We start from the raw sequence: 20,701 nt of genomic DNA, 5'->3' as shown, positions 1-20,701 counted from the left end.
TGGTCAGCTGGGAAAACAGCAGCTGAAAACATTGGGAGAGGTATCGCAATGGAAGAGTGGCACGGTGGCGCAGCGGTAGAGTTGCTGCCTCACGGCGCCAGAGACCCGGGTTCGATCCTGACCTCGAGTGCTGTCCGTACGGAGTTTGCAATTCTCCCGGTGACCTGCGTGGGTTTTTTCCGGTTTCCTCCCACATTGCAAAGACGTACAGGTTTGTAGGTTGTGTTCAAGAAGGAACTGCAGATGCTGGAAAATCGAAGGTAACACAAATATGCTGGAGAAACTCAGCGGGTGCAGCAGCATCTATGGAGCGAAGGAAATAGGCAACGTTTCGGGCCGAAACCCTTCTTCAGACTGATAGGGGGTGGGGTGGCGGGGAAAAAGGAAAGAAAAAGGAGGACGGGAGGAGACAGCTCGAGGGCTGAGGAATGGGAGGAGACAGCAAGGGCTAACAAAATTGGGAGAATTCAATGTTCATGCCTGCAGGATGCAGACTCCCCAAGCGGAATATGAGGTGCTGTTCCTCCAATTTCCGGTGTTGCGCATTCTGGCCATGGAGGAGACCCAGGACAGAGAGGTCGGATTGGGAATGGGAGGGGGAGTTGAAGTGCTGAGCCACCGGGAAGTCAGGTAGGTTCTTGCGGACCGAGCGGAGGTGTTCGGCGAAACGATCGCCCAACCTCCGCTTAGTCTCACCGATGTAGATCAGCTGACATCTGCATCCGCTGCTCTAGATGTCAGCTGATCTACAGGTTTGTAGGTTATTTGGCTTGGCATCATTGTAAATTGCCCCCAGTGTGTGTAGGATGGCGTTGGTGTGTAGGGGAGTGATCGCCGGTCGGCGCGGTCTTGGCGGGCAGGAGGGGCCTGTTTCCGCTCTGTCGGGTCTAAACGTCTAAGGAAACGACGCGGTTCACCTCAAATCTCTTCAGTTGCGATCTCTGGAACTCGAGCTTGTTCTCCAGATCGCAGATGATCGCTTCTTGCTGGCTGACAATCCCCCGCTCCACCATCGAGTTCTCCATGTAATCGATCCTGCTCTGCGCCACCTGCAACTACATATTGGGAAAGAACAATTACTGCAGCGAACCTCAACGGCGGAAACAGGAAACGGGATCGCGTGACTTGGGCAGCACGGTGGAGTTGCTGCCTCATGGCGCTGGAGTCCCGGGTTCGATCCTGCTTGTCTGTACGGAGTTTGTACTTTCTCCCCGTGACCTGCGTGGGCTTTCTCCGAGATCTTTCGGTTTCATCCCACACTCCATAGATGTCCAGGTTTGTAGGTTAATTGGCTTGGTTGTAAATAGTAAATTGTCCCTAATGTGTGTACAATAGGAGCTCTATCTAACTCTCTCTTGAAAGCATCCAGAGAATTGGCCACCACTGCCTTCTGAGGCAGAGAATTCCACAGATTCACAACTCTCTGGGTGAAAAAGTTTTTCCTCATCTCCGTTCTAAATAGCTTACCCCTTATTCTTAAACTGTGGCCCCTGGTTCTGGACACCCCCAACATCGGGAACATGTTTCCTGCCTCTAGCGTGTCCAAACCCTTAATAATCTTATATGTTTCAATAAGATCCCCTCTCAACCTTCTAAATTCCAGAGTGTACAAGCCCAGCCGCTCCATTCTATCAGCATATGACAGTCCCGCCATCCCGGGAATTAACCTTGTGAATCTACGCTGCACTCCCTCAATAGCAAGAATGTCCTGCCTCAAATTTGGAGACCAAAACTGCACACAATACTCCAGGTGTGGTCTCACTAGGGCTCTGTACAACTGCAGAAGGACCTCTTTGCTCCTCTCCTCAACTCCTCGTGTTATAAAGGCCAACATGCCATTCGCTTTCTTCACTACCTGCTGTACCTGCATGCTTACTATCAGTGACTGATGACCAAGGACCCCCAGATCCCGTTGTGCTTCTCCTTTTCCCAACTCAACACCATTCAGATAATCATCTGCCTTCCTGTTTTTGTCACGTGGACTGCCTGCTGCAATTCTACAAGCGGATCATAGACTCCGTGAGCTGAGTGTATTTTTTTTTTAAATTTCAAAATAGACTTTATTCAGGAAATAAATATACAAAATACATGAACCGTGCAAAAAATTCATCCGACATTTTCGGAGGCTATACAAAATATTCAATACTGTTTCCATACATTGTTCAAATGTCACAAATGTATCCCCCACCCTTGCCACTCATGTGGCCCACTGGCATGGAAAAACTTAAGGGCAGCACGCTGGCACAGTCTAGAGTTACTGCCTTACTTTAAACCGGAGCACCCGGAGAAAACCCACGCGGGTCACGGGAGGGAACGTGCAAACTCCGTACAGACAGCACCCGTTGTCAGGATCGAACCCGGGTCTCTGGCGCTGTGAGGCAGCAACTCTACCGCTGCGCCACCGTGTGTGGGTGAATGTGTAGAAGGTGATAGAACACCCTGCGAAAAGTGTGAAGCAAACCGACCCAGGACTCTGGGCTTCACAACTACGCAATTACGGGAGTGACGCTCGGGAATTATTGCTCTCGGAGGCTTGTGAATCTTTGATACACTTCACTTCAGAGAGCTGTCGATGTAAAAAATCACTGAATGTATTCAAAGCTAAGAGACGCCAAGGATTTCCTTTGGGGATGCAGTCAGGGATGAAGGGATACGGACAGGAGGGTGAAGCCGGTGATCAAAGAACCTTGAGCCAGACACAAAATGCTGAAGTACACTAACAATAGACAATAGACAAAAGGTTCCCAACCTGGGGTAAATGTACCCCCAGGGGGGTAAATGTTGCCAACCCAGGGGTTAAATTTGTTGATTCTGGATTTATACATATTTTTGTTCTCATTGAATGACTGTGTTTGGTTCTGGTATACTGGTATCTGTTCATCATTACTTGCTCATTAATAAGTGAAATAACATTGTTACGTGCTATTAAAGTTGCCGGGGGGGTAAACGGGACGAAACAGGTTAGGGGCCCCTGCAATAGACAATAGGTGCAGGAGGAGGCCATTCGGCCCTTCGAGCCAGCACCGCCATTCAATGTGATCATGGCTGATCATCCACAATCAGTACCCCGTTCCTGCCATCTCCCCATATCCCTTGACTCCGCTATCTTTAAGAGCTCTATCCAACTCTCTCATGAAAGCATCCAGAGAATTGGCCTCTGCTGCCTTCTGAGGCAGAGAATTGCACAGAATTGTGAAGCAAGAGGGTCAGGCAGCATCTGTGGATGGAATGGCTAGGAGACGTTTCAGAAGTCTTCAGAGGTTCTGCCCGACCCATTATTTAGTTTAGTTTATTGTCAGGTGTACCGAGGTACAGTGAAAAGACCAAAGACATACAGGTTTGTGGGTTAATTGGCTTGTTATAAGTGTAAATTGTCCCTAGTGTGTGTAGGATAGCATTAATGTGCGGGGATCGCTGGACAGCGCGGACTCGACGGGCCGAAGGGCCTGTTTCCGCGCTGTATCTCTAAACTAAACTAAACTAAAGTTGGTGAATCTAGGACCAGAGGACATAGATTTAAGGTGAAGGGGAAAAGATTTAATAGGAATCTGAGGGGGGTTTTTCACACAGAGGGTGATGGGTGTATGGAATGAGCTGCCGGAGGAGGTAGTTGAGGCTGGGTCTATCCCAACGTTTAAGAAACAGTTAGACAGGTACATGGATAGGACAGGTTTGGAGGGATGTGGATCAAACGCAGGCAGGTGGGACTAGTATAGCTGGGACATTGTTGGTCGGTGTGGGCAAGTTGGGCCGAAGGGCCTATTTCCACGCTGTATCACTCCATGACTCTCTGTGACATGATTAAGTCAAGTTTCAGAAGAGAAGAGAATTCTGCCGCCTTTGAGAATTGGAACTGGGTGATCAAAGGAATATTCTGCAACTGAGGGAACAAAACTTACAACAAAAGATGTCGGAATCAGGTGATTGCTTGGAAAGGACCATCAAACGATGAAAAGGCAAGAGCTTAATTTTAATGTTCATTCTGCAATAACTATTTTTGTCATTTTCAGACAGATCAAAGGTTTGGGTGTGGTATATCCCAGCTTTTACAGAGAGTAGAAGGTGGATTTTCTTCGGATGTTTGAGATTCATCACAGAATGAATAAAGCAGTGGACGGCACGGTGGCGCAGCGGGAGTGTTGCTGCCTCACGGCGCCAGAGACCCGGGTTCCATCCTGGCCACAGGCACTGTCTGTGCGGAGTTTGTACGTTCAACAACTAAGTTACAGAGATAGGTTGAATAAGTTAGGTCTTTATTCTCTGGAGCGCAGAAGGTTAAGGGGGGACTTGATAGAGGTCTTTAAAATAATGAGAGGGATAGACAGAGTTGATGTGGATCAGCTTTTCCCTTTGAGAATAGGGAAGATTCAAACAAGAGGACATGACTTCAGATTTAAGGGACAGAAGTTTAGGGGTAACATGAGGGGGAACTTCTTTACTCAGAGAGTGGTAGCGGTGTGGAATGAGCTCCCAGTGGAAGTGGTGGAGGCAGGTTCGTTGGTATCATTTAAAAATAAATTGGATAGGCATATGGATGAGAAGGGAATGGAGGGTTATGGTATGAGTGCAGGCAGGTGGGACTAAGGGAAAAAAGTTGTTCGGCACGGACTTGTAGGGCCGAGATGGCCTGTTTCCGTGCTGTAATTGTTATATGGTTCTACCTACGACCTCCATCGCAAGCAATGGCTAAAGGGCCTGTCCCACTTTCACGACCTAATTCACGACCTCTGCCGAGTTTGCCCTTGACTCATACTGGCAGCATGGTCGTCACGAGGCCGTAGGTAGGTCGTAGCAGGCCGTGATGCGCCGTAGGTACTCGTGGCATCAAGCAGGTCGGGGCGTTTTTCTAGCCTGATGAAAAATGTCCACGAGTAAAAAAGGTTGTGAATTAGTCGTGAAAGTGGGACAGGCCGTTGACCCTGAACAGAATCCACACCCTCCATGCAAGAACACCCCATCACCTGCACAAGTGGGGGATGACAGACAGCCCCTGCTTGCAACTGTGGACATCCAGACCAGACCACCCCACACACCGTGAATGACTGCTCACTGAGGCTTTTCCCTGGGGGCATCTAAAGCCCATCCACCCAGTAACTGATGCTGTCCTGGCCTGGATGTCTACCCTTGATCTACAACTTTAGGCTGTGCACGCCACACACGCAGGAAGAAGGTGCGGACTTGGTGGGCCAAAGGTCCTGGATAGTATCTCTAAACGAAACCACACAGATTGTTTGTTGACATGGCACGATTTAGGCAATCGCTTTAAGGATTCACTACCCGAGAACATAGAACAGAAGGTCATAAAGAATAGGAGTAAAATTAGGCCATTCGGCCCATCAAGTCTACTCCGCCAATCAATCAAGGTTGATATATCTCTCCCTCCTAACCCCATTCTCCTGCCTTCTCCCCATAACTTCTGCAACCCATACTAATGAAGAATCTATCAATCCCTGCCTTAAAAATATCATCTGACTTGGCCTCCACAGCCTTCTGTGGCAAAGAATTCCACAGATTCACCACCCTCTGACTAAAGACAGCACAGCACAGGACAGGCCCTTCGGCCCACAATGTTTGTGCTGTACATGATGCCAAGTTAAACTAATCTCCTTTGCCGGTCAATTTCCCTCCTTTCTCTGTATATCCATGTACCTGTCTACAAGTCTCTTTAATGCCACCACCCCCGGCAGCGCGTTCTAGTCACCTAGTCACCCACTGTGTAAAAAAAGCTTGGCCCGTTCATCTCCTTTAAACTTTGCCCCTCTCACCTTACAGCTAAGCCCCCTTGTATTTCCATCCCAGGATAAAAGATTGTGACTGTCTACCACATCTATGCCATCACTGCATGACTTTGCAATGTCAATTAGAGTCATGGAGTCGTAGAGAGTGGATGTGGAGAGGGTGTTTCCACGAGTGGGAGAGTCTCGGACCAGAGGTCATAACCTCAGAATTAAAGGAGATGAGGAGATTAAAGGAATTTTAGGAAGGAGATGAGGAGGAATTTCTTTAGTCGGAGGGTGGTGAATCTGTGGAATTCATTGTCACAGACGGCTGTGTAAATGGATATATCTGAGGCAGAGCTAGATAGATTGTGGATCAGTACGGGTGTCAGGGGTTACGGGGAGAAGGCAGGAGAATGGGGTTAGGAGGGAGAGGTAGATCGGATATGATTGAATGGCGGCGTAGACCTGATGGGCCGAATGGCCTAATTCTTCTCCTACTGCCAGTGAAATTACGAGTGAAGTCACAGTTGAAGTCACGTACCTTCTCTCCAAGGTTCTGCTTCTCGTTTACGACTTCCTTCAACTGAGTCTGCAACTCTTGTATCTGAGCAATGTCACTGGACGACTGCCCACGGATCGGGAGAAAGAGAAAAGACTCGGTAAGTCAAACAAAAATAATAAAGACAAAGTTAGAACACAATTAATTTTTAAAAAGTTTGTGTAAAAGTGGCAGTACAAGGTGGCGCAGCGGTAGAGTTGCTGCCTAATGCCCCTGTCCCACTTAGGAAACCTGAACGGAAACCTCTGGAGACTTTGCGCCCCGCCCAAGGTTTCCGTGCGGTTCCCGGAGGTTGCAGGTGGTTGCTGGAGGTTGCAGGTAGTGGAAACAGGTAGGGAGACTGACAAAAACCTCCGGGGACCGCACGGAAACCTTGGGAGGGGCACAAAGTCTCCAGAGGTTTCCGTTCAGGTTTCCTAAGTGGGACAGGGGCATTACAGCCCTTGCAGCTCTGGTGGCCCAGGTTCGATCCCGACTACGGGTGCTGTCTGCACGGAGTTTGCACGTTCTCCCCGTGACCTGCGTGGGTTTTCTCCAATATCTTAGGTTTCCTCCCACACTCCAAAGGCGTACAGGTTTGTAGGTTAATTGGCTTGGTGTATGTGTAAATAGTGTAGGATAGTGTTAGTGTGCGGGGATCGCTGGTCGGTGCGGACTCGGTGGGCCGAAGGGCCTGTTTCCGTGCTGTGTCTCTGAACTAAACTGTGAACATGAAGTGTTTAAATGTCACGGGTGGAACTCATTGCCGCAGACGGCCGCTGAGGCCAAGTCATTAGGGATTTTTAAGGTGCAGGTTGACAGATTTTTGATGAGTAAGGCAATTAACAAAGCCAAATTATCAAAGCCAATTAACGATATGATACGATCCGACGGGACCTTAATTAACCCAGGAAGGAAATTGACTTGCCAAAATAAAACACAACAAGATACATGGAATATGAAATTGAAGTGATGAGTGGAGAGTCTAGGATTGGGGATGTGCAAAGATTGGGGCGGGGGGGGAGACGGGACGGTGGGGGGGGGGGGGGGGAGACAGTCTACCCCATGACCCAGAGGGGGAGAAGTTGTACAGTTTGATAGCCACAGGGAAGAAGGATCTCCTGTGGCGTTCTGTGCTGCATCTTGGTGGGACCAGTCTGTTGCTGAAGGTGCTCCTCAGGTTGATCGGTGTGTCATGGAGGGGGTGGGTTGACCTACAAACCCTGTACGTTTTTGGAGTGTGGGAGGAAACCGGAGCGCCCGGAGAAAACCCACGCAGGTCACAGGGAGAACGTGCAAACTGTGTGCAGACAGTGCCCGTGGTCAGGATGGAACCGCGCTGGACGGCAGCAACTCTACCGCTGCGCCACCGTGCCGCCACTAATCCAGACTTTAATTTATTGGCCGATTCTGTTAAGAGTAAAATGGTTTAAACAGCATCTGCAGTTCCTTCTTACACACTGTCAAGATTAGAGATTGTTAACTGGATTTAATCTTCCACAGTTGCCACAACTGTTTTCGTGTTTCACGCTTTAACGATTGCTGGCTGAAGTTTCCACACGACTAGTCTGATCATTTGACCGCTGTATCTCCTTATTGATCGAAACAAACACTTAAAGAAATCGCATTATCGAAGGACAATACGCCTGAAGCCACAGTTGTGTGTTAGTTTATGGGAACAAATATTTGTAGTGCTTGTGTATTCTTTTACGACCGTCCCAACAGAGAGCGAATTATTGGTTTCTTCGCCCCGGATTGCATTGCATTCAGGTTTAAAAGAGGAAGTCTTTTAGGCAGGATAAATTTCCAGATTGCACACAGCAAACACAAGCAAAAACTCCGCAGGATCTCGCCCTGTTCACCACAGTCAGTGCTGTGTCACCATACCTGCTTGACGAATTGCTTCACCTAATGAAGAAGGTGGCAAACAACCAGTCGTTAAGTCGTTCCAGGTGCGGCAGAGGTTCACCTGCACCTCCTCCAACCTCATCTATTGCATCCGCTGCTCGAGGTGTCAGCTGCTCTACATCGGTGAGACCAAGCGCAGGCTCGGCGATCGTTTCGCCCAACACCTCCGCTCAGTCCGCAATAACCAACCTGAGCTCCCGGTGGCTCAGCATTTCGACTCCCCCTCCCATTCTGCATCCGACCTCTCTGTCCTGGGCTTCCTCCATGGCCAGAGTTAGGACCACGGGAAAATTGGTGGAGCAGCACCTCATATTCCGCTTGGGCAGTCTGCACCCTAGCGGCATAAACATTGAATTCTCCAATTTCCGGTAGCCCTTGCTGTCTCCTCCCCTGCTCAGCTTTCCCTCAGCCTTCTGGCTCCTCCTCTTCCTTTCTTTTTCCCGCCTCCCCCCCCACCCTACATCAGTCTGAAGAAGGGTTTCGGCCATAAAACGTTGCCCATTTCCTTCGCCCCATAGATGCTGCTGCACTCGCTGAGTTTCTCCAGCATTTTTGTTTACTTACTTACAATCTTATTGTCTCGTGTAACCAGTCACCGTGAGATTCTATGTCTTGCGTGCCCAAGGTATGCAAAGAGTCACCAAGTAAAGGGTGCTAACAAGGATACAAAGTATCCCGCGCAGTAGCACAGTGGCGTAGGGTTAGAGTTGCTGCCTTACAGCGTCAGAGACCCGGGTTCGATCCTGACTACGACTGCTGTCTGTGTGGAGTTTGTGCGTTGTGTCTCCAAATCTGAGGAAGGACATTATTGCCGTAGAGGGAGTGCAGAGACGGTTCACCAGACTGATTCCTGGGATGTCAGGACTGTCTTATGAAGAAAGACTGGATAGACTTGGTTTATACTCTCTAGAGTTTAGAAGATTGAGAGGGGATCTTATAGAAACTTACAAAATTCTTAAGGGTTGAGATGAGAAGATTGTTCCCGATGTTAGGGAAGTCCAGGACAAGGGGTCACAGCTTAAGGATAAAGGGGAAATCCTTTAAAACCAAGATGAGAAGAACTTTTTTTCACACAGAGAGTGGTGAATCTCTGGAACACTCTGCCACAGAAAGTAGTTGAGGCCAGTTCATTGGCTATATTTAAGAGGGAGTTAGATGTGGCCCTTGTGGCTAAGGGGATCAGGGGGTATGGAGAGAAGGCAGGTACGGGATACTGAGTTGGATGATCAGCCATGATCATATGGAATGTCGGTGCAGGCTCGAAGGGCCGAATGGCCTACTCCTGCACCTAATTTCTACCGAGTCCGTGTTCAGCCGGGTGCTCCCCGATTCCTTCCACAATCCAAAGACGTGCAGGTTTGCAGTCTAATGTTGGATTAGTTTAGTTTAGTTTCAGAGATATGGTGCGGAAACAGGCCCTTCGGCCCACCGAGTCCGTGGCAGCCAGTGATCCCCGAACACTAACGCTGTCGTACGCGCTCTAGGGACAATTTATACTTTTACCAAACCTATTAACCTGCAAACCTGTACGTCTTTGGAGTGTGGGAGGAAACAGGAGCACCCAGAGAAAACCCACACACAGGTCACGGGAAGAAGGTACAAGCTCCGTACTGACAGCGCCCGTAGTCAGGATCGAACCCGGGTCTCTGGCGCTGTGAGGCAGCTACTCTACCGCTGCGTCAACGTGCTTTGTGGTGGTTTGTGGATTGCGTGGGCATATTCAGTTTGAGACGGGAGATGACAGCTGATACTCTCTCAAGGAGATACTGTACAAGGATGTGCAGGTGCTAGTTGACAAATAAAATGAGTGGCCTCTGCCTGACTGTATGAAGGAGTGAGTGAGAGGGGTCAAATGGGCAACGTGAATAGACACCGCCAACTGGGTACCTGAGCTATGAGGTCCTTGTGTTTCTTCATCAGCTCATTCAGGTCCTCCTGGTCTTCTTCGAGACGTCGAAGCAGATCAGACTTCTCACGTTCCAACTGGTACAGCTGTTCATCCACCTACCATCAAACAGAGAGTCATAGAGTGTCACAGTGTGGAAACAGGCCCTTCGGCCCAACTTGCCCACACTGGCCAACAATGTCACATCTACACCTGCCTGCGTTTGGTCTAAACCTGTTCTATCCATTGACCTGTCTAAATGTTTCTTAAACGTTGCAATAGTCCCAGCCTCAACCACCTCCTCCAGCAGCTCGTTCCATACACCCACCACCCTCTGTGTGAAAAAGTTACCCCTCAGATTCCTATTAACTTTTCCCCTCCCTCACCTTAACCCTTTGTCCTCTGGTCCTTGATTCCCCAACTCTGGGCAAGAGACTCTGTGCATCCACCCGATCTATTCCTCTCGTGATTTTGGACAACTCTATAAGATCAGCCCTCATCCTCCTGAGCTCCTGAATCCCAGCCAGCTCAACCTCTCCCTGTATCTCAGACCCTCGCGATCAATGGTGGAGTCCTCCCCGCTATTGAAAATGTACGCTACTGATCAAATCAAGGACAGATCCATTTTTGACCATGATCATAATTCGTTAATTTTTCACGCTGGGTTACGTCAGTGTTGATATTGAGCGCTGGCTGGTGTCAAAGGTATGAAAAGAACAAATCAAAGTCGCCAACTTTCCAATCAAGGAAGGATGGAGCCCACAATGGTCCATTGTTGGCTGTGGAAAATGCGATGACAAGTGGATACAAACAGTGAAACTAAACAGGATGGCAGTGAAACTCAGCGGTCCTGACCTACTATTGACCTAATTGGTGACAACTTGAACTATCTTTCGTCAGACTTCATCTTGCCATAAACGATATTCACTTTATCTGTACACTGTTGGATGGCTCGATTGTAATCATGTAATCGTTCAAGAGAGATACAGCTCTTGGGGCTAACAGAATCAAGGGATATGGGGAGAAAACAGGAACGGAGTACTGATTCTGGATGATCAGCCGTGATCATATCGAATGGCGGTGCTGGCTGGAAGGGCTGAATGGCCTACTCCTGCACCTATTGTCTATATTTCTATGCATAGTCTTTCCACAGAAGATAGACACATAATGCTGGAGTAACTCAGCGGGTCATTGTTCTTTCATTGTTCTATCTGGGACATGTGACAATAAAACACTCTTGACCATGTTTCTAGACAGCCGACCATGTCACCTCTGGGTGCCCGCTCTACCACCCACCAAATGGAGCTATGTCAGGGCCCTGGCAGACATTGACATCAACAGAGACAACAACCTGGCTGCTCAACACCCGGCTTGAGATCTAACTAATCCTTTGGATTATGTTTCATAAGCAAGAAGACTATGGTCCTATCTTTGACAAGTCTGGAGGGAGTGACAATGGTGGATTGGTTGAGCCTGCCAGCCTTAATCCTGTACAGAACTTGGACAGACCACGTAATGAAACTCAGATATTAAAAAAATTAGATGCCAAAATAAACATTCCCTTAACAAAACAATCTTTAGTTCAGATATTTTTTTTTTCCTCCAGGTATTAAAATCCTTTGACTTTCTTAAACGTAAGAAGGGAAGCCGTGATGGAAATCGGCGAGTCTTACAGAAAGGATTGTCAATTCTCACCAGCCGGAGTTAATGAGGTTGGTTTGACTTGCAGAGGGAATTAAACCCAGCCTTTGATTCCTCTCTCTCTCTCATTTGCCTCAGAGTGCCGGCATCTATTTTAAGACGTGGCCAACTCATTTAAACACAGAGTCTAGAATACGAGGGTGCTTTGTGCTAAACCTTGTTAATAAATGTACGGCCCGCATGCCAATCAGCTTTGGTTCCAACTGCTTCATTTCACGTGTGATAATTACTATGCGAGAAATACCGCTGTGTGACTGGTTTAATATCCATGATTGCAAAATAAAGGGCCTGTCCCACTTGGCTGATTTTTTTTGGCGACTGCTGGAGTCATATCAGTGTTGCCACAAGGTTTTGGACATTTCAAAACCCAGGGGCGACAAAAAAAAACGTTGCAACACTTGAAAAAACACCGTGCGTCGATATGTTCTCACGCCGCGTCACGCTGCGAATTTTTCGGTGACCTGATACGTCAGTCAATGATGCCGACAGTCGCCAGAAAAAATCGCCACGTGGGACAGGCCCTTACGGGGAGAGCATTGAAGCTCAGTCGAATGACACAGCCAGATGGGCCGATACGATATTTGATTACGGACTGTAAACCCGGGGCAGTGAATGGAGGAGGGTCTGAAGGAGGGTCCCGACCCGAGACGTCGCCCATCCATGTCCTCCAGAGGTTGCTGCCCGGGTTGAGTTTAGTTTAGACGTACTGCGCGGAAATAACCGTGTCCGCGCCGACCTGCGTTCCCCGCGCAATAACACTATCCCCGAAGGCTATTGGCCCACAGACCTGCTCGTCTTTGGGGTGTGGGAGGGGAACCCGGAGCTCCCGGAGGTCACGGAGAGAAGGTACAGACTCCGTACAGACAGCACCCGTAGCCAGGATCGAACCTGGGTCTCTGGCGCTGCTAGGCAGCCAGACCACCGCTGCCCCACTGTGCTGCCCAGTTACTCCAGCACTGTGTTTCTTTCAGTGATGAAGATTAATTTTATGTTGCTCGGATGAAGGTGCCAAGGAACGGTTGTGAGCACATGGAGAGGAAGGTGTCAATCATGCTGCATGCAGCTGGAACTGGCCAGATGTTTTATCGGGATGCATCACAGCACGGTTTGGGAACGGCTCCATCCAAGACCACACGAAATCGCAGCCAATTGTGGACGCAGCCCAGACCCATCGCACAAACCAACCTCCCTTCCACTGACTCCATCTACGCCTCGCGCTGCCTCGGCAAGGCCAGCAGCATCATCGAGGACCAGTCACACCCCGGCCACTCCCTCTTCTCCCCTCTCCCATCAGGCAAGAGGTACAGAAGTGTGAAAACGCACACACCTCCAGCTTCAGGGACAGTTTCTTCCAGGCTGTTATTAGGCAACTGAACCGTCCTACCACAACCAGAGAGCGGTCCTGAACTACTATCTACCTCATTGGAGATGCGCGGACTATCTTTAAGAAAGAACTGCAGATGCTGGAAAAATCGAAGGAGGACAAAAATGCTGGAGAAACTCAACGGGTGAGGCAGCATCTATGGAGCGAAGGAATAGGTGACGTTTCGGGTCGAGACCTATTCCTTCGCTCCATAGATGCTGCCTCACCCGCTGAGTTTCTACAGCATTTGTGTCTACCTCGGACTATCTTTGATTGGACTCACCGTTTTCTTGTCCCTCTGAATATCTTCCAGCATGAATTGGAGATCCCCCACGTCCCGCAATGTGGATTTGTGATCACTCTCTGTCTCCGCACACAGAGCCCGACTCTCCTGCAACTGGTGAGGGAGAGAGAGGGAGGGAGAGAGGGAGAGGGAGGGGGAGAGGGAGAGGAGGAGAGGGAGAGGGAGGGAGAGAGGGAGAGAGAGAGAGAGAGAGAGACAGAGCGAGACAGAGAGAGACAAAGAGAGAGAGGGGGAGAGAGGGGGAGAGAGGGGGAGAGGGGGGGAGGGGGGGGGAGGAGGGGGAGAGGGGGGGAGGGGGAGAGGGGGAGGGGGGAGAGGGAGAGAGAGAGGGTTACTTAGCAATCCCTGTCAGTGGAGTCGCAGGTAGACCGGGTGGTCAAGAAGGCTTTTGGCACGTTGGCCTTCGTCAGTCAAAGGAAGAAGTTGTGAAGTCATGTTACAGTTGTACAAGACGTCGGTGAGGTAACATTCAGAGCATTATGCTCAGTGTGCGAACAATCTTCAATTGGACTTTATCTTGCACTAAACGTTATTCCCTTTAGCCTGTACCTGTCCACCGTGGAAGGCTTGATTGCAGTACGGGCAGCGCTGTCAACTCTCACGGGGGGGAGGTGAGACTCATGCAAGGAGACCAGAGACGAGAGATTGGCCGTCACGTCACTAGCAACGCCCAGTTGTCAGCTTGACAGGGTCGTAGCTTAGGTGGTGACATTGACTTCCTAGGGTGTGGTCCAGATTGGATGTCCAATTCGCCCTCAACTCTAGCTTGACCAACTATGGCAGTCGTAGGGTGGTCCAGGTGACAATCACCCAACAGCAGCCCTGGTCCAGGTGACAATAACAGACTAAACTAACCTAAACGTCTGAATTTGCACATTCCTTTCATCAAATGGGGCACAAGGACACTTCAACCCTTTGTTTAGGTTTAGGCTTATTATTGTGTGAGCTTTATAGCCTTTATCCTGTATCTGTACACTGTGGACGGCTCGATTGTAATCACGTATTGTCTTTCCGCTGACTGGTTAGCACGCAACACAAAAGCTTTTCACTGTACCTCGGTACACGTGACAATAAACTGAACTCAACTTAAAGGCAGCACGGTGGCGAAGCAGTAGAGCGACTGTCTTACCGTTAAACCGTAGCACCCGGAGGCAACCCGCGCGGGTCACGGGGGGGTGGGGGAACGTGCAAACTCCGTACAGGCAGCACCCGTAGTCAGGATCGAACCCGGGTCGCTGGTGCTGTGAGGCAGCAACTCTACCGCTGCGCCACCGTGCCGCCCACAGCTAGTTAGATAATAAACTAACTAGCTAACTAAGGTGACATTTTGGAACGGAGCCCTTCCTCAGGAAGTGCTGACCTACTAACCTGGAGTAAAATGAATCACGTGCATTCTAATATCTGTAGGTTAAACTGAAATGACAGCTGGAGACATACGTAAATTAGAAAGGACTGAAGATTTTTTTGTAATAGATTAGAATCCTGTTGAAGTTCCTTGAATAAACCACTGCTATTAATCACTGCCAGGGATTGAGGGACATTTTGGGCAGCATGGTGGCGCAGCTGTAGAGTTGCTGCCTCACAGCGCCAGAGACCCGGGTTTGATCCTGACCTCGGGTGCTGTCTGTACAGAGTTTGTACGTTCTCCCCGTGACCTGCGTGGGTTTTCTCCAAGATCTTAGATTTCCTCCCACGCTCCAAAGACGTGCGGGTTTGCAGGTTAATTGGCTCGGTAGAAATGTATAATAAACGTTAAAAAAAATTGTCCCTAGTTTGTGTGTAGGATAGTGTTAATGTGCAGGGGATCGCTGGTCGGAGCGGAGTCGGTGGGCCGATGGAAGGGACTGTTTCCATGCTGTATCTTTAAACTAAACTAAACTAATCTGTCCGCGACCCTTTGGCCCATCAAGTCAAGTCAAGTTTATTTGTCACATACACGTACGAGATTGTGCAGTGAAATGAAAGTGGCAATGCTCGCGGACTTTTGTGCAAAAGACAAACAACAAAACAACCAAACAAATTATAAACACAATCATAACACACATTTTCTTTTACATAATAAATAATGGAAGGAAAAACGTTCAGTAGAGTTAGTCCCTGGTAGGCGTTTACAGTCCGAATTGCCTCTGGGAAGAAACTCCTTCTCAACCTCTCCGTTCTCACTACATGGCAACGGAGGCGTTTGCCTGACATCAACTGCTGCCGTGCATTGAGATCACTGAATAATGTGCCTGCCGTTTCATTTTCATTCCACTATTTTACCTTCTGACAAGAATTGTTCTGCTGGCTGCTGGTTGCTACGGCAACCAGGAGCACAGGATAGTGGCTGGTGTTTTCTTGACAATCAGAACTTATTGCCCAGGCTTGAAATATCAATTACTAGAGGGCAAAGCTGTAAGATGAGAGAGACAAAGTGTTTGAGGCACGCCTCGTTTACACTGAGTGTGGGGGGTGCATGGAACAAGCTGTCAAGGTGTGACTTCGAAACAGGCCCTTCGTCCCACCGGGTCTATGCTGACCAGCGATCACACTGTCCACTGGTACTATCCTATACACTAGAGACAATATGCAGGGTAGAGTCAAGAGTGCAGCGTAGGTTTACCAGGTTAATACCCGGGATGGCGGGACTGTCATATGCTGAGGGAATGGAGCGGCTGGACTTGTACACTCTGGAGTTTACAAGGATGAGAGGGCATCTCATTGAAACATATAAGATTGTTAAGGGCTTGGACACGCTAGAGGCAGGAAACATGTTCCCGATGTTGGGGGAGTCCAGAACCAGGGGCCACACAGTTTAAGAATAAGGGGCAAGCCATTTAGAATGGAGATGTGGAAACACTTTTTCTCACAGAGAGTGGTGAGTCTGTGGAATTCTCTGCCTCAGAGGGCGGTGGAGGCCGGTTCTCTGGATGCTTTCAAGAGAGAGCTAGATAGGGCTAAAAATAGCGGAGTCAGGGGATATGGGGAGAAGGCAGGAACGGGGTACTGATTGGGGATGATCAGCCATGATCACATTGAATGGCGGTGCTGGCTCGGAGGGCCGAATGGCCTACTCCTGCACCTATTGTCTATTGTCTAATTTACAATTTACAGAAGCCATTTCGCCGACAAACCTGCACGTCTTTGAAAAGTGCGGGAGGAAACCGGAGCACCCGGAAAAAATCCCACGCGGTCACGTGGGAGATGGTGCAAGCTCTGTGGAGGCGGCAGCACCCCCGTGGTCAGGATCGAACCCTGGATCTCTGGCGCTGTAAGGCAGCAGCTCCACCGCTGGGGCACCCCACTCGCACAGTTAGTGGTGGATACAATAGTGGCATTTTGGAGGTTCATTGGTCGGCACGGACTCGGTGGGCAGAAGGGCCTGTTTCCACGCTGTATTTGTAGCGTCTAAAGAAAGTGTTTGTATAAGCAGTACCTGTCCAGATGATGGATGAGAGGGAAGAATATCTTCTTATCAGGTCATAAACATCAAACACACAACTCAAAATGAAATTATCCTTCATTTTATGCCAGGTTACCAGTCCGACTGAAACAGTCCTTACTTCTGTCCATCTTCAAATCCAGTGTTAAAACACATTTGTACTCCCTGGCTTTTGACCATGCCTGAGGCTTTGCTTCTGTTTGTGGTGTTTTTGATGTTTCTTTATTTTACATGTCTTTTCCTACTATTTCTTTTGATTGTTATTTTTGGTGTGTATTAACTTTTTTTTGTCAATAATTAGTGATGTACAGCACTTTGTTGCAGCTATGTTTGTTTTTAAAGTGCGCTATAAATAAAATTATTATTATTATTATTATTATTATTCTGGTCCCAAGCATAACACACTGGCATAATACTTTTATTCTGAGGTTGAGCCCTCTGGTCGTAGACTCTCCCACTAGTGGAAACATCCTCAGAGGCTCCATGTGCAGGAAGGAACTGCAGGTGCAGGTTTAAACCGATGATGGACACAAAAAAAGCTGGAGTAACTCAGCGGGACGGGCAGCATCTCCGGAGAGAAGGAGTGGGCGACCGTTTCGGGTCGAGGCTAGTCAGGGGAAAAGGGAAAACGAGAGATCTAGACCCTGATGCAAAGAGAGTTAAAGAAGAGCGGATGAAAGATACGCAAAAAAAAAGGTAACGATGAGAATGGGCCTGTGCCACTTTGGCGACTATTTAGGCGACTGCCAGGGTTCTGGTTTTAATGGAATTCACCTACAACACCTACGACAACCTACGACAGCCACAGTCACCGATCATTTTGCAACATGTTGAAAATGTTTGCGTCGGTCCTCTGTAGTCGCCCAAAATAAAAATCGCCTCGGTGGGACAGGCTCTTAAAGGAAGCACTATGTGACAAGCTCACAGACGACAACAGGTCCTCTCATTCTTCGAGGAGACAAAGTGGCCTTGGTGCCCCGTTTGGCGCCCCGTGCACTGAAGGAGGGGGGGGTGGGGGGGGGGGGGGGGGCGGGAGGACATCAGTGGGTCCAGTGTGTAGAGGATGAGAACCTACAACATCTTCCCATCACTAGAGCAGGGGCGGGAGCAGGGGCGGGTCAGTCACACTGCCGTGCAGAACAGGTGACAAATTGCTCAATTACAATGGCGAATGTAGCACGGAGATAAATCTCAAACAGCTCCATTAGCCGCTGATTTTGCACGAGGAACACTCAGCAGGACACGGAGACGTCTTGAATGTGCTCGCAAAGAGAATGGAGGGGAATCAATGCAGATAATTTCACCCTCTCCTTACTCTGCGTTAAATAATCACTCAAAAATATATGCTCTGGTTCCAAATGTTTATATCATTCCCCTTTAGGCTTGACAAATTACCACCTAGCATGGTTTATTCCCTGCGTTATTTATGAGCAATGTGTGTTTATAGGATATTAAATAGATTCTGGATTCACACTTCAATTCATTTTTTTTCAAACTGGACATCCCTGTTTTGCAGTGTAGCATAGAGAGTTATTACACAGACCACAGGTGGTGGCGCAGCGGTAGAGTTGCTGCCTCACAGCGCCAGGCACCCCGGGCTCCTTCCTGACTGCGGCTGCCTGTCTGCGCGGAGTTTGCAGGCCCTTCCGGTGGCCGTGTGGGCTTTCTCCGGGCGCTCCGGTTTCTCCCCTACACTCCAAAGACGGTGCAGGTTTGCAGGTTAAATGGCTTCCGTAAATTGCCCCTGGTGTGTGTCGGGTGGAACTAGTCTAGACGGCATGGACCCGGCGAGTGGAAGGGTCTGTTTCCACGCAGTTTCTGCAAACTGAGCTGAACGCGACACTAAATAACAAAACTAAATACTATAAAGTCTGAACTAGACACTAATTAAACACTGAAGTAAACTGAATACTAAAAGGCCTGTCCCACTGTACGAGGTAATTCAAGAGTTCTCCCGAGTTTCCCCTGATTCGAACTCGGACAATTTACGGTAATGGCCGCTCGTAGGTACTCGGGGCTCTCGTGGACATTTTTCACAGTGCTGAAAAAACGTCACGAGTTACCGCGTTTCCCCGAGTACCTGCCGTTAGCGTTACGAGTCGCTACGAGACGTCCACGAGCTCTGGCGTAGCCGCTACATACATTCTACGTACTTACCACGAGTTTGATTTTTTCTAAACTCGGGAGAGCTCTTGAATAACCTCTTACAGTGGGACAGGGCCTTAACTAAACACTAAACACTAAAGGGCCTGTCCCACTTACGCGACCTTGGCTCGCAAATTACGCCACCTCGTGGTCGCTTGAGGGGTACGGGTACCGTATGGCCACGCGGGGCCGGTCCCGCTAAGAAGCGCAGAGTTGTGCGGGGCTGGTCCCGACATCGCGTGGGGCTCCGAAAATCTGACAGTGTCCCAAAATCTTTGTGCGCCAACGGCAAGCGCATTGCGGTCGTACGCAGCGTCTTGACGGCGTACGCCTAGCGCATGACGTTGCGTGATGACGTTGGGTGCCCGACGCCGTGCTACGCCCAAATTCAGTCGGCCCGCCTCCTGCCAGCTGATTGGTAAGCATGACGCAAATGACGTCACGCACGTACTTCGCGTGAACTCCGCTTCCGTTTGGTCGCGCCAAACGCATGCAAACGCATGCAAGTGGGACAGGCCCTTAGCTAAACACTAAACGCTAACTAAACGAAACACTAAAGTAAACTAAACTAAACTATACTGAACTCCACAAAGCTATACTATACTAAACTAAACGATACCATATTACACTAAACAGTCCGGTTCTCAGTTTCATGTGTAGGAAGGAACTGCAGATGCTGGTTTACACAGGATGCTGGAGTAACTCAGCGGGACGGGCAGCATCTCTGGAGAGAGGGGATGTGCATGGTTTCGGGCCGACACCCTTCTCTGGTCAAGACTATAAATAATGTTCTCCTTTTCTTTTCACTATTTTCTCTCTCAACTTTCTTCATTTACTTGTTTTCTTTCTTCACACGCTATATATTTCACATCTTTCTATCCTTTACTATCTAACTTCTTTTTCTTATTCTCATCTTTTTTCAATGTAACAAAAGAAGTTGTACATAAAATGTATTATGAAAATATATATTAGGCACTTTGGTGCCATATGACTGTGCTTACTTCTAATAAAATAAAATATATAAGACACCCTTCTCCAGACCTTGGCCACACTGCTCCCTCAGCTCCTAATGGCCACACGGGGAGAGCTGGGGTAGTTGGGGCTGAGGCTGTGACTCACCAGTAACTGCAGTCTCTCCAGCTCCAGCTTGTTGCCGCTCTGGCCCGGCTCCTGCATGGTGCCCAGCAGCAGTTGCGCATCCACCAGCAGTGCATTCTTGCGCCGCAAGTCTCTACGAAGCCGCTTCTCCACATCAAAGTCCCGATGGCCGATCTGCATCAGAGGAGATGCATTTTAAGCGACAAATCATTTTATTTTGCAAACAGATCTCACACCGTGTGCCAATACAAATTTTGCACTGATTACTAAACGGCGGCACGGTGGCGCAGCGGTAGAGTTGCTGCCTTACAGCCCCGGAGACCCGGGTTCGATTCCGACTACGGGTGCTGTCTGTACGGAGTTTGCACGTTCTCCCCGTGATCTGCATGGGTTTTCTCCGAGATCTTCGGTTTCATCCCACATTCCAAAGATGTATAGGTTTGTAGGTAAATAGGCTTGGTGTAAATGTCAAAAATGTCCCTAGTGTGTGTAGGATAGTGTTAATGCGTGGGGATCGTAGGTTAGCACGGACCCGGTGGGCCGAAGGGCCTGTTACCACGCTGTATCTTTTTTTTAAAAAGGAATCTGAGGGGCAACTTTTAACACAGAGGGAAGTGG

The 20,701-nt window shown here is 49.0% G+C and overlaps 1 protein-coding gene across 1 annotated transcript in view; it reads right to left on the bottom strand.

Moving 5' to 3' along the window:
* The window catches only part of LOC129709196 (unconventional myosin-XVIIIb-like), a 157,749-nt gene that overhangs the window by 28,167 nt on the left and 108,881 nt on the right, over positions 1-20,701 (bottom strand). Inside the window, exons 33-37 of the mRNA XM_055655387.1 lie at positions 20,105-20,257; positions 13,399-13,512; positions 10,054-10,170; positions 6,262-6,345; positions 918-1,055 (exon numbers count right to left, since the gene is read on the bottom strand). Of these exons, the coding sequence (XP_055511362.1) occupies positions 918-1,055; positions 6,262-6,345; positions 10,054-10,170; positions 13,399-13,512; positions 20,105-20,257 (606 nt within the window). The remainder of the gene's footprint in view (positions 1-917; positions 1,056-6,261; positions 6,346-10,053; positions 10,171-13,398; positions 13,513-20,104; positions 20,258-20,701) is intronic.

Source organism: Leucoraja erinacea, chromosome 25 (assembly GCF_028641065.1).
Source record: "Leucoraja erinacea ecotype New England chromosome 25, Leri_hhj_1, whole genome shotgun sequence".
NCBI classification, from domain to species: Eukaryota; Metazoa; Chordata; class Chondrichthyes; order Rajiformes; family Rajidae; genus Leucoraja; species Leucoraja erinaceus.
This window is presented reverse-complemented; position numbering and strand designations above follow the sequence as displayed.